At 36.9% G+C, this 13537-nt stretch overlaps 1 protein-coding gene across 1 annotated transcript; it reads left to right on the top strand.

Moving 5' to 3' along the window:
• The first annotated feature begins 1306 nt into the window (after nucleotides 1-1306).
• Nucleotides 1307-3697, top strand: LOC122307731 (probable O-methyltransferase 3). The gene is made up of 2 exons (XM_043120795.1): nucleotides 1307-2120; nucleotides 3190-3697. Exons 1-2 carry the CDS (start codon nucleotides 1326-1328, stop codon nucleotides 3493-3495), a joined length of 1101 nt encoding a protein of 366 aa, XP_042976729.1. The 5' UTR covers nucleotides 1307-1325; the 3' UTR covers nucleotides 3496-3697.
• Nucleotides 3698-13537: the final 9840 nt, after the last annotated feature.

The raw sequence follows: 13537 nt of genomic DNA, 5'->3' as shown, positions 1-13537 counted from the left end.
TACTCAAGGGAATTCTGATTGCTCTCTTTTTATAAAGAAATCCACAACATCTTTTATGGCATTACTGGTATATGTTGATGATGTGTTGCTGGCCAGTGATAGCTTACAAGAAATTCAACTCTTAAAAGAATTTCTGCATGATCAATTTACTATAAAAGATTTGGGGCCCCTCAAATATTTCCTTGGATTGGAAATAGCAAGATCCAAAGCAGGTATTTCCATCTGCCAAAGGAAATATGCATTGGATATTCTTCAAGACACAGGAATCATTGGTGCAAAGCCTGCAGCCTTTCCAATGGAGACCAACTTAAAGTTGACAGCCAATGATTCTGATTTGTATGAAGATCCTTCAGCCTACAGAAGACTCATTGGGAGACTACTGTACTTAACACTTACAAGACCAGACCTTGCATATTCAGTCCAAGTCCTAAGCCAATTCCTAGCTAAGCCTGCCGTAAGTCATTATCAAGCAGCAGTTAGAGTGTTAAGGTACTTGAAAGCAACTCCAGGCCAGGGATTGTTCTTCTCAGCATCCTCAGAAATGCAACTCAAGGCATTTTCAGACAGTGATTGGGCAGGGTGCATTGATACAAGGAGAAGTGTCACAGGGTTTGTAGTGTTTTTGGGTAACTCATTGATCTCATGGAAGTCCAAAAAGCAAGTAACTATCAGTCGATCATCTGCTGAAGCAGAATATCAAGCACTTGCAGCCACAACATGTGAAGTCCAATGGTTGAATTATGCACTGCAGGATTTACAGATTCATCATTCTCAGCCAACATTGATGTATACTGATAGCAAATCTGCCATGTCCATAGCCTCCAATCCAGTTCAGCATGAAAGAACCAAACACATCCAAATTGACTGTCACTTAGTTCGTGAAAAACTACAGCAAAACCTTATCAAGCTATTCTACATTCCATCTCGACTACAGTTGGCAGACATCCTTACAAAACCACTTGATTCTTTACCTTTTCACCATACTCTCCGCAAGATGAACATCCTCAATATTCATGTTCATCTTGAGAGGGGGTGTTGGAGTATAGCATCAAAAATAGAAGATATGGAATTAAAAGCTAAATATGAGAAGGGCAGATTAGAGAATGTACATTGACAGTTATTTCTGTTAATAAGCCACCATCTGTTATTCTCTTCTCATATCTGTATAAATACATGTAAAACGTTTGTATCAATTCATTCAATTCAGTAGCCTTAATGCAATATATGATAGCCTTCTTTTCTTTCTCTCTGTTTTTCTAGTTATCTAGAATTTAATCTTCTGTTTGTCAAGTTCTTAACACTTCGCATGAAAAATAAGCAAACCAATGAGTAGTTTCAGACAGCATAGCTTCAAATTGGTTCCTGGAGAACAGGCTACTGAGCTGCTTAATGCTCAAGCCCACATATGGAACCATATTTTCAACTTCATAAACTCCATGTCTCTGAAATGTGCAATCCAGCTCGGTATACCAGACATCATCCACAACCACGCCAAGCCCATGACTCTATCTGAGCTCCTCGTAGCACTCCCTATCCACCCAACAAAAGCTCGTAATATTCCTCGTCTCATGCGCATTCTCATCCACTCTGGCTTCTTTGTTGCAGAAGAAATGATTGGAAATGACGAAGAAGAAAGATATGCACTCACTGATGCTTCTAGGCTCCTTCTTAAGGAGAATCCCTTGAGTGTAACCCCTTTCTTACTTGCCATGCTCGATCCCGTTTTGACAACGCCCTGGCAGTTTCTGACCGCATGGTTCCAAAACGAAGATCTTACGCCGTTTGATACGGCACATGGACAGATGTTTTGGGATTATGGGTGCCATGACCCAAAGCTTAACAATTTTTTCAATGATGCCATGGCTAGTGATGCTCGCTTGGTGATAAGCATGGTGATCGACAAGTGTAGCGTAGTGTTCGGTGGATTGGAGTCGTTGGTTGATGTTGGTGGCGGTACGGGAACTGTGGCCAAGGCCATTGCCGACGCATTCCCAAGTATGGAGTGCACGGTGCTTGATCTCCCACATGTGGTTGCTGGCTCGGAAGGGAGTAAGAACTTGAAGTATATTGGAGGGGACATGTTTGAGGCAGTTCCCCCTGCAGATGCAATTTTACTTAAGGTAAATGTATCGCTTTCAGAGCTAGCATATACCAACCAGGTATATACTCGCATAAATATGAATACATCCCCAAAGCAAAGTGATCGTATATATATGGTACATATTTTTCCGACGAAAATGATATTTGTTGAAAAATTATGTCTAAAAACAAAACATTTCCATCGTAATCAGACCAGAGTACTTTTGAATTTCATTCTGTTCTACTCATTCCGTTCTGAATTTTTCGTTCCAGTGCAGTACACTATACATTATATCTCCTCATTTTGTTTTGTTCTAAGTTCCGGCCTTTTCTAGTTATTTCGGTATATTCGGCCAGAACCTAGACGCTTTTCTATTTTGGACTATTTTAATATCAAATTTGTAATTCTTAAGTTTGGATGAAATTTTTGTAAATTTAAAATCCATATATTTATATAATTTTAGAATCTAAAATGTATTTATATAATTTGAGCTCTTTTTGTAAGTTTAAATATGTGCCGCCAATGATTCTCTCCTTTTTTAGATATTATTATTTTTAATAATTCTTCCGCGCACTTTTTTTAGTTTTTCTTTGTTCGTTTTTTCTTTTTGTCTCAATGCAAGTTTGTTATTTTTTTAATATTATCTTGTAACACCCATATCTGTAATTGTTTATAATATTTTTAACATATATTCATTTTATAAATCATCAATTATCCTACATACACACACATACATGGTACATATGACTTATATGTACATATATTTATTTTATTAATTATCAGTTTATATATACATATAAATATATATATATATATATAGTTAATCCCATAATGATATACCATAACGTACCGATATCAAAAAAATTTTAATTCAGTGCTTTAACTAAATTGATAAAGGAAACGAAATTATAAAAAAAATAAAAAATAAAAATAGAAAGAGTCATAGAGTTTGCTTCCGGCTATTAGTTAGAACTATTTATTGGGCAGGATCTAAGAATATGGCTCAAAACCCTAATTGATGTTTTAAAAAATAATAATATGTTATCGAAGAATTTATTAAAAAAACATATATTTTCCCTGAATTGATTGTGAATGCAAATGACAAGCAGTGGATATTGCATGACTGGAACGATGAGGAATGCGTTAAAATACTTAGAAGATGCAAGGAGGCAATCACGAGCAATGACAAGAAAGGAAAGGTGATAATCATTGAAATGATAGTACAGAACCAGAAGGAAGATGATAAGGAATCAAATGAGACGCAACTCTTCTTTGACATGTTGATGATGGTATTGGTAACTGGGAAAGAGAGAAACGAGAAAGAATGGGCAAAGCTGTTTTTCGATGCTGGTTTCAGTGACTACAAGATAACCCACATATTGGGTTTAAGGTCTCTTATTCAGGTTTATCCTTGAATTAATAAGCTAGCTAGCTCTTTCAAGAGAGATAAACTGCATGTCGTGGATATATATATATATACATTATTAATATATATAGTACTACTATGGCATGTCTTTTATATATTTGCCCTTCATCTATGCCTTCGTGCATTGTACGCTGTCAAAGTGGCTTGCTTTCTCCCACTTTATATAATACTGAAGAATGAGTCTTCTCTCATTTGTTGGTGGCGGCTTTCCATTATATATATGTTCATTACGTTGTGACCAGTATGAACGGAAAAGAACAAGAAACAAGCTTTTCTCTCTCTCTCTCACTCTCTGACTCAAGTTCAAGAAACAGGCTTGCGTAATGTTTCGCTGTAAAAAATAAAAAATAAAAAGTGATGTTGAGATCAAGTTGGAAAATGATTGGTAGGCCGGCGCTTGGCTGAACACTACTCAATGAAGTATTACATATAGGGTTTTACGAAACTCGTGGATCTCACCATGAAAATATGTTTGAATATTAAATTTATGAAAAAAATTTAAAATGTAAGAACAAAAAGAGAAACACTACAATCACTGAAATTATTTAGTGAAATTTTTTTCCGAATTTTGGTTTTTTTTTTTAAATTTTATTTTTACTTAAAGATAAAGAAAATATTTTTTTCGTATTTTTTTTTATTTTTAAAATTTTTAAAGTGATTAAAAAGTGTTTGTAAAAAAAATGAAAAATGAAAAATAATTTACATTGTTTGATACCCATTCAGTACCAAATTTTCGGTGGGAGTAGCAGTGCTCAAACAAAACATATTGGAACAGTCCGCCGGGATGGCTTCTTGAGGAATGAAAAGGTTTTTGAGACGCAGATGTTTTGAGTTTTATATGTATAGAAAATAGTAATGTTAACAAGTTTCAAATAGACAAACTTAAACATAATATAGTCAAATATATAAGAGATGCATTCTACACTTGGTGCATTTATCAAGGTTACTATTTACTCTATAAAAGTGAATAAGAAATTTTATACTATAAAATCTTAAATATTCATACAAACCTAATAGTGAATTTTTTTTTTTTTTTTTTATCAAAATTAAACCTTGAAGTGCCCCTAACAATAAAAACACAATTTTAAATAAGCATTTCATCCAAAAATATGAAAATAGGATTATTGCGCCATAAAATCTTAAATAATCAATCGAGTCCACTGGCACAAACTATAACGCATTCTAAAACTTCTAACCATCTTAAATAAATAAAATCACACTTTTGACACCAAGTGATAACACTAATTATGCTGACAGACTAAAACCCAGGCGATTGGTCAATTTATGAAAACTTACAGAATTTTTACGAGCTTCCTAAAGCCTATAAAAATTCTAACATTGAATTTTTAGTGGAATGTTACATTACCACCATCTGAGCATTTGTGCGTTGTTCCTAAAAGCTCTTGTATTTGCCACAGTCCTTTCTTGATTGTTGTTTGCCTTAGGTGGCTATCTCTCTTTCTCACCCAAGCTACCAGCATCTTCGGCTCCTCTTTCGCACCTTCACACGGTAGGTGGCTTTTCTAGCTAGCTTGCCTACCATAAGGTGAAAGCTCATTTTCACGTTGCAATGGGATGTGTCTGCCCCACTTGTCTACAAAGTGTTTCCCATCCATGTGCTGGACTAGTTGCACTTTGCCACACCTATAGCTATTTTTCACGAAACTAATCAAATGTTTCTCATCTTTGCCTTCCACTCACAATTGATTGGCTGTATGTCCCCTTGTGCTGAAATGGTCCTCATAGTTTATGTAGGCTATAGGCAAACGACAGTAGGTTGGAAACAAAAATTGAAGGCCAATCATGTTTTGCCACATAATTTATATTTTATAACATCATATATATAGGCCAGCTTCTTTTTAGTTTCTCTTTATTCGTTTTCTATCTCCTTTCAATTGGAATCTTAACTGCCCTATTTTAGCTAGGAGGTTAATTTTGTTTGGTGAAGAGTTTTTGTTTTAAAATGTATGCCAAATAAATTGCTATTTTATTTTTTTATAACTCTGCCATTAAATGTTTATAAAATAAGTACTCTTATTGTTATTGCCGATTAATATATGCAAGAATAACTCTTACGTTATCAACGTTATATATGCAAATGCAGGTAAATATATTTTTAATTTGTTAATTGGAGGGGCGCCCACATGGGGCAGAGCCCTCCTTTCCTCTGCCTAATGCATGGCTTTAAGCCATGCATTATTTGCTTGTAACGCATGGCTTAAAGCCATGCGTTTCTGCCAAATAAATGGCAGATTAAGGCTGGCCTTTAAGGCCAGCCGTGTAGGGGGCTATATATAGCCCCCCTCTTTTGATTCTTGGGAATAATCTGATTTAGAAAAAAGCTTTCTCTATTGTTTTCTTTTAAAATATTATTTAGGCTTTAGATTTGTTAAAGCATTACTCTAGTTTTACACTACATAGTATGCTGTACCACTAAGTAAAAACTCTTGAGATTTGTCGATCTGGAGAAACTTGTGGAGCAACTTTATAAGCTGAGTTTGAGGTACTTTCCGCTGTGCTTTCTTACATTGGTATTAGAGCTTTTATAATTACTTCCAGTTTCTTTTTGGCATATGCATGTAAACTGTGTTTTTTTTATTCGCGCACATGTGGTGCTGCAGTGTTTTCTTAAAAGAAATTTTTTTTTTTTTTTTTTTTTTGCTGAACCGTTGTGCAGCGGTGCTACGCTCACCACCCACACACGGTGGTGCAGCGAGCACCACCTCTACTGTACGTGGGAGGTGCAGCGCGCACCAGCAGGTGCCCGCGGTGCTCCATGCACAGTGGAGGCACCTGCAGCACCACCTCGGTGCTGTGTGCACCAAAGGGGTGCTGCAAGCACCAGAGCAGTGTCGGCTCGGTGCTGCGCGCACCAGAGCAGCGCCGGTTCGGTGCTGCCAGCACCACCTAGGTGCTACGGCAACACCCAGCTTCCTCTGGAAGCAGTTTTCGGCGATCGGTGGCGCCAGTGAATTTTTTTTTTCCGAGTTACTGTTCACGGGAATAGTACTTGCAGGAGGAAGGAGATGACTTGAGTCATCTACCCTCTAATGGGCCGGGTTGGGCTTGGGCCCTTCGACCCACTATGTTTTGGGTTTAAGAAGAAAGAAAAAAACAAAAGGGGCTAGGCTTTTAAGCCCAATGTTTTTTTTTTGTATGTTTTTTTTTTATTAAAAATCGAAAAAAAAAAAAAAAAAAAACATAAAGTGGCACAATGGGTTTTGAACCCAACACTTACCACTAAACTAAGGAGAGGGTGCACCACTGGGGTGCAAATATTCTTTGGTTTATGTGGGGGTTTTAAATGTTTTTATAATAGTTTTTTGGGTTAAATAATAACAAAAAAACACATAAATTTTTTTTTTTTGGGCATGATTTAATATATGCTTAGATATATTGTTATATTACGTGTGATCTTTTATTTAATATTATGGATTAAATGTGATAACATGTGAATATTTGTTTATTTTCATGCTATTTTTCCATAATGTTTTATTAATTGTGATCTTTTATTTAATTTTTAGATTAAATGTGATAACATGTATGTGTGTATTGAACATATGGAAATATGATTATTGTATCATCTATGAATGTTAGACTTGAATGTTTAAACATTAGTATTTATTTCTTTTAGTGATAAAATAGAAAATCCCACTAAGTAGTCTTAGTAAGAATTGTCAGTGTGAATGATAGGCTGAAGGAATTGCAGTGACCCCAGTAAGAACTGTAAATGCATTGTATGACCAAAAGACCATGGTGACCCCAGTAAGAATTGTAAATGCACTGCATAGCCAAAAAGACTACAGTGGCCCTAGTAAGAACTGTAAATGCACTGATGGAACAAGAAAAATAGACTGTAATGGTCTCATATGAACCATCTTTGTAGACTGGCTGAACATGTTGCTGTAGTCTGGCTGTCTTTGTAGACTGGCCCAATAGGTTGCTATGGTCTGGGTAACTGTCCTTGTAGACTGGCCCAAAAGGTTACTGCGGTTTTAGTAGGTTATGTCTTTACATGTGACTAGGCCTAGATGACTACTTAAGATAGTGGGAGTATAGTTGAAATTTGTGATGATAAATTCTCCCATATTCATTTTTTAAAATTTGCGTGGGAATTGAGCTAGAAATCTAATAATTGAATATTGTGGCGCAAGAGATGATTCTGAAGCCTAGCGATTTTTTAATCTTGCGACATGTCTAAATTATTCTTTTTCTAACTTGAAAGGACACGGCAGATTTCTTAGATGTGTGAGTAATATCCCTTCTTTGCGTATTGTAGTGAAATGACATCCAAGAATATTGTTACCGACTTAAACAAAGGGGAGAAATTAGATGGGGAAAACTATGACATATGGTATCGCAAGATCCAATATGTCTTAGATGAGCCAGAGGTCTTGGATGCCTTATCTCACACCCTTACTATGCCCGAGGAAGGGAACTCGGAACAACACAAGATAGATCAACAAGCCTATACCCAATGGGCTAAGAAAAATTGGTGCGCGCACATAATTATGTTAAGCAGCATGCACAATGATTTAATGTATGAGTTCGAGGTCTATGACACTGCCCAAAGCATGTGGGAGGCTTTGAAGTTGAAGTTTGGTGGAACTTCAGCCACTAGGTTGCATAGATTAACCATGAGGTTCGACTCTTATAAGATGCAGTTTGACCACACGATGAAGTAGCATCTTAGGGCTATGTCAACTATGATCCGCGAATTTAGGTTGGCAGGAAACAACCTGATAGATGAGCAGCAAATACACGCAGTGGTAAGATCACTACCGAATTCTTGGGAGAATATGAGCCAGAACCTGATGCATAACGAGAATATCAAAGACTTTGATGATGTCTTGCATCATTTGGAATTGGAGGCTGAGTGCCTAGGGGCTGCTAAGCCCAATCATACAGCCTATGTGGCTAATGCTGGTTCGCGCAAGGCATCAAGACCTAAGCGCAAGAAGTCCAAGAATGGAGTGGTTGCTGGACATATTAAAAAGGTGTCAGGAACTTCTCAGGGCACCAATAGGGGCAAGCGTGGGAAAAACAAGTCAAAATTAGAGTGTTTCAATTGTGGAAAGATTGGCCACTTCGCTCGTGACTGCACTAAGCCAAAGAAGGTACACTCTGACTTTTCTCGCATTGTTTTTGTAACTAACCATGTGATGGTTGCTGACTCCTATCCTTTGTTGACTGTTGATTCAGGAGCGACCGAACACATAGCGCGAGATAGAGTCAGATTTGTGGAGTATCGCCGAATTTCAACTGGGAGTCGTGATATCAAGGTGGGGAATGGAGCTAGCATGGAGGTACTGGGACTTGGTACCTACAAGTTGGATTTGTAGGGTGGCCGCACTCTTTTCCTCCACAATGTGCTATACGCTCCCGAAATCCGACGAAACTTACTTTCAGTTGTTACTCTATTAAAACTTGGTTTTCAGATTATTTTTGAAAACAATTATGTTTCTTTTCATTTGAGCCATGTGTTTTATGGCAATACTTTTCTTCAAGATGGTTTTATGATATTGGATTTGGTTTATTCTAATATAAATGAATCTATTGCTTTTCTTTCTTCATCTATTAATAATTTTGGATTCATAGACATGGTATGCTAGGCTTGGCCATATAGGGCAAGATAGAATGACTCGATTAGTTAGAGAAGGCCTGATAGGCAATCTCGCTAAGGTCATCTTGCCCACGTGTGAACATTATCTAATAGGAAAAGTTAAGAGAAAACCGTTTGGAAAAGCCACTAGGGCATCTTTTCCACTGCAATTAGTCCACTCAGATATCTGTGGTCTAATGAGTGTGAGGGCAAGACACGGAGGTGTCTACTTCATCACTTTTATAGATGATTTTTCATGTTACAGTCATGTCTACTTAATCTCCCATAAGTCTGAAGCATTGGAATGTTTTAGGTGATATCTAAGAATGGTCGAGAATCAGTTAGATAAGAGTTTAGAAACTCTAAGAACTAATCGAGGACGATAATATCTCTCTGAGCAATTTAAAAGGATCTGTGATAAAAAAGGAATCAAAAGACAGTTAACGATGCCGAGTACGCCACAGCAAAATGGCGTGGTAGAAAGGAGAAATCGAACACTACTTGAGATGGTTAGGTCAATGATGGCGCAAGCAAACCTACCAATTTCTTTTTGAGAGGATGCACTTTTGACTAGTGCCTACATTCTTAACCGAGTGCCCTCCAAATCAGAAACTTCCACCCCATATGAACTATGGACTGGCAAGAAATCCAATTTGAGTAACTTGCGGCCATGAGGTTCAACGGGTTTTGTTCATGATCTTTCTCATAAGTATAGAAAATTAGGCCCTAGAGGGAAGAAGTGCATCTTTATAAGATACTCAGAACACTCTAAAAGGTATGTATTAATAGGTGAACAAACTGATGGAAGCGTAACTGAGATTGAATCACGAGATGTGGACTTCATTGAAAATAAATTTTCAAGTAGAGGTGAGGTTGATAAGAGTTTAGAACTTCATGAGATTGTGGAACAAGAGGAAAGTGCTCCAAGGAATTTAGTTGAGAATGAGGAAGAAATTCATCAAGCTCCTACAAATGATAAAAGGGACTTAAATTCAAGTGGGAGCACACCGCTTGTCAATCAATCACAACAATCTCAGCCGCGTAGAAGTACACATGAAAGTATTCCCCATCGTCATTTTGAGATTGAAGGGGAAGCTTTTATGGTTGACCGATGCAAAACTGCAAGTGCACAGTATCGTAGTTTTATAGTAAAGTAATAAAAAGAGTATCGTCCTCAGGGATTGGTACCTTACTCTTGCCAAATACCAAAATTATGCCAATCTCAATTTTATCTAGAGGAATCGCTAAGGTTTTTGTAGTAGCAAATAAAACTAGATCAACTCAAGAGAAATAAGCAAAGAAAATAAAACTGATGTTTGAAGATCAAATTCAATAGGGAAGAAAACTTCTAGGAAATCGATTTCATCATAATTCTTCACTATGCTTTTCTCATCCAGCTAATTTAACTTAAACCTCTTTTGTCTATTAGCAATTCTCTAATTCATCCAAAAGCCTCTTTCGATAGTCAATTGGAAGTGATTCTAGTTTATCAATTCACACAAGAGTATGTAAATTAAATAATCAAGAGCGCAATAAGATCAATGATTTAATTACTACACAGGTTCATACAAGTCTTTCGATCTCTATACTTACCTATGCTGAAATATCCAAGATCTACCCTATGATTCCCTCTTTCGATAGCAAATCACAAGATTAATAATCATCTAATTAATGGCCAGTTAATTAGAAGCATTAAACTCAGAATAAATCAGATAAACAAAGAGAGATTTGCATTAAATTAGCATGGACAAACAAGCATAGTTCGGAATTAGGTTACATCGTTTTCCTAGAAAGAAGAAAATTTAGCTCATGCTAGAATTGGAATTCAACATAAACGAATTCACCATAATTGTTCTGAGAAGATGGGAAGAAGAAAATAAACACTGAAAAATCCTCCTTGCAGCCTCAACTGGTCGTCAAAAGCTCAAGAGAACGATTCAACGCCTTTCTCCCGTCCGTGCTCGTGTATGAATCCAACGTACGTGCAATAAATTGGAATTCCGTCTCCAAAACAAATGATTTGAATCCCTCTAGCTATGTTTTTCTCTCCCAAAGAGTGTTCTCCAGTCAAAACTCGCGGCTCTAGAGTGAAGAATGGCCTTTTATATGGTCCCACGGCAGAAAACCTAAAATCTGTCAAAATACGATGTTCGCTCGAGCGGGGTGTCGAGCGCGCATCGAGCGTTCGACTCTGCCTGATTTCGCTCGAGCGTCCTATCGAGCGCACATCGAGCGTTCGACTCTGCCTGATTTCGCTCGAGCAGCCAATGTCTCCGCTCGAGCAATCTTCGTTTTTCAGCAACCTGCTCGAGCTCCCTGTCGAGCGGCAGTCGAGCGTTTGAATCTGCCTGAATTCGCTCGAGCGGCCAAAAGCCGCCGCTCGAGCGAACTTGTGAAATCTGCAATATGAAATTTGCAAGCCATCAAATACCCCCAAACTTACAACTTTGTTTGTCCTCAAACAAAAAGAAAAATAAATGATAGTTTAGGCAATATCAACTCGACCCCAAAGAGAAGTATCATCACTCACCAAGCTTTTATGAATTTAGATTTCATCTCTAGTATCTTACTCTTTTAACATCAAAGATAGTAAGAAAATTAATCAAAAATTTTGCAATTTGTCAAGCAAGAGTTAGGTGTTTACTTCAACCTAAAGCTAAGACCTTGAGTGTGTGTGTGATATAGTCAATTTAACCTCAAACCACCTGCAAACTCAGATAAAAGTAGAACAACCAAAATCAGAAGAATTCTCTTAAAACTTAACCCCATAAGTCCAATTTTCAGAAATCCTCTCCACTAATGTAGTCAACACCAAAATCAAAGATCAAAAGGTCTTTATTAAGGTTGTAATGATAGGCCACAGGGTGAGGGTTAAGAAAGAACTGGATATGAGAAATTAAATCAAACTGGGAAAATACTTAGTGAAAAGAACATTAAAAGAGAAACTCGCATGATTCAAATCATAGCTCTTTCTTGGTAATATGCTCATACTTGTGGCATTATTATTGCTGTAATCACTGATGTAATACCAACACTTCCCTTAACAAAATTTGAGGTAATTCACTTTCCGCTTGGCGACTTCTTTTTTTCTTTTCTTTTTCTTTTTCCTCTTTTTTTTTTCAATCACTTCCTTTCTTCTTCTTCTTTTTCTTTGATCAAATAGAGCAAACATAATACGTTTCATCATGAAACCAATTTTCTCTTTTAAATGTAACTCTCCACCAAAGTATTTTCTCAAACTATCAACGGTAGATTCATTGTTTTTTAGGCTTAGAGCGGGCATGGTTTATGTAGTTTAAAGAATCAATAAAGGCTCATGAAGGCTCAAGGGGGTTGACTATGGAAATACACCATGTAATGATGGCATGACATTTAGGACGGCTGGGAAAGCTTTTTGGTTATGCCAAAGAAATGCCTAGATCATTTCTCTAATATTTGGTCTCGACTAGGATTTCACCTCAAGGACCCATCAACGGATTCTAGAGCAAAGCAAAATCGAACCTCCCTCTTTCAATTAATTCAACTTCTTCTCTTCATCAGCAAAATGGAATAAGAGAAAAACGACTATGTGCTCAATTGTGTTCAAGGTCAAAGATTTAAACCAAAGTACCCACAAAACTTCACTTGACATAAAAGAAATTTTTGAAAATTTTTCTCAAAACCATCTTCAATCACAAATTTCAGAGTCATAGAGAATTCAATCTTACTCCAATGCATGCTTGGTAAGAGAATCAAACAACCCATCAACAACCCAAGACTTAGAAAACAAGAGGATCAAATGATTATAGGAGTTTACACCCCCAAACTTAAACTAAGCAATGTCCTCATTGTGATGCAAAAGTAAAAAGGATTGAAGAAATAAAGGAACTTCCCTGGTTTCATGGTGAACCTTCCGAGGTTTAAAAATTTTCCAGTTCTTTATTCTTGCTAAATACCTGCATCAAAAATTAATTTATTAAAACTTAAATAAATAAAGATAATAAAATAAATGAAAGAAAGAAAGATAGATATATGGGTTGCCTCCCATAAGCGCTTGTTTTAAAGTCTACAGCCAGACTTTTCAATGATCATCAATTAGGATCTCCAAGAGGAATAAGAGTACAGTTCCTCTCCACTTCATTGCTAAGTGATGTATCCTGCTGCAGGGCTCGTTCTAGGTGATTGGCTGGTGCATCTTCTTTAAAGGCCTTTTCTTCACATTGCTTAATGTCCTCAACCCGAAAACAAGTGCTTGGCTCTTCTTTAATTCTCATGGCTTGGTAAATGTTGAACAAAACCTCTTCCTTGTTCAATCTCAATGTTAACTCACCCTTTTGAACATCAATCAAAGCTCTTCCCGTGGCCAAGAATGGTCGACCAAGAATTAGTGGGACTTCTTCATCTTCTTCCATGTCTAACACCACAAAATCAGCAGGGAAGATAAATTTAT

Source organism: Carya illinoinensis, chromosome 4 (assembly GCF_018687715.1).
Source record: "Carya illinoinensis cultivar Pawnee chromosome 4, C.illinoinensisPawnee_v1, whole genome shotgun sequence".
Lineage (NCBI taxonomy): Eukaryota > Viridiplantae > Streptophyta > Magnoliopsida > Fagales > Juglandaceae > Carya > Carya illinoinensis.
This window is presented reverse-complemented; position numbering and strand designations above follow the sequence as displayed.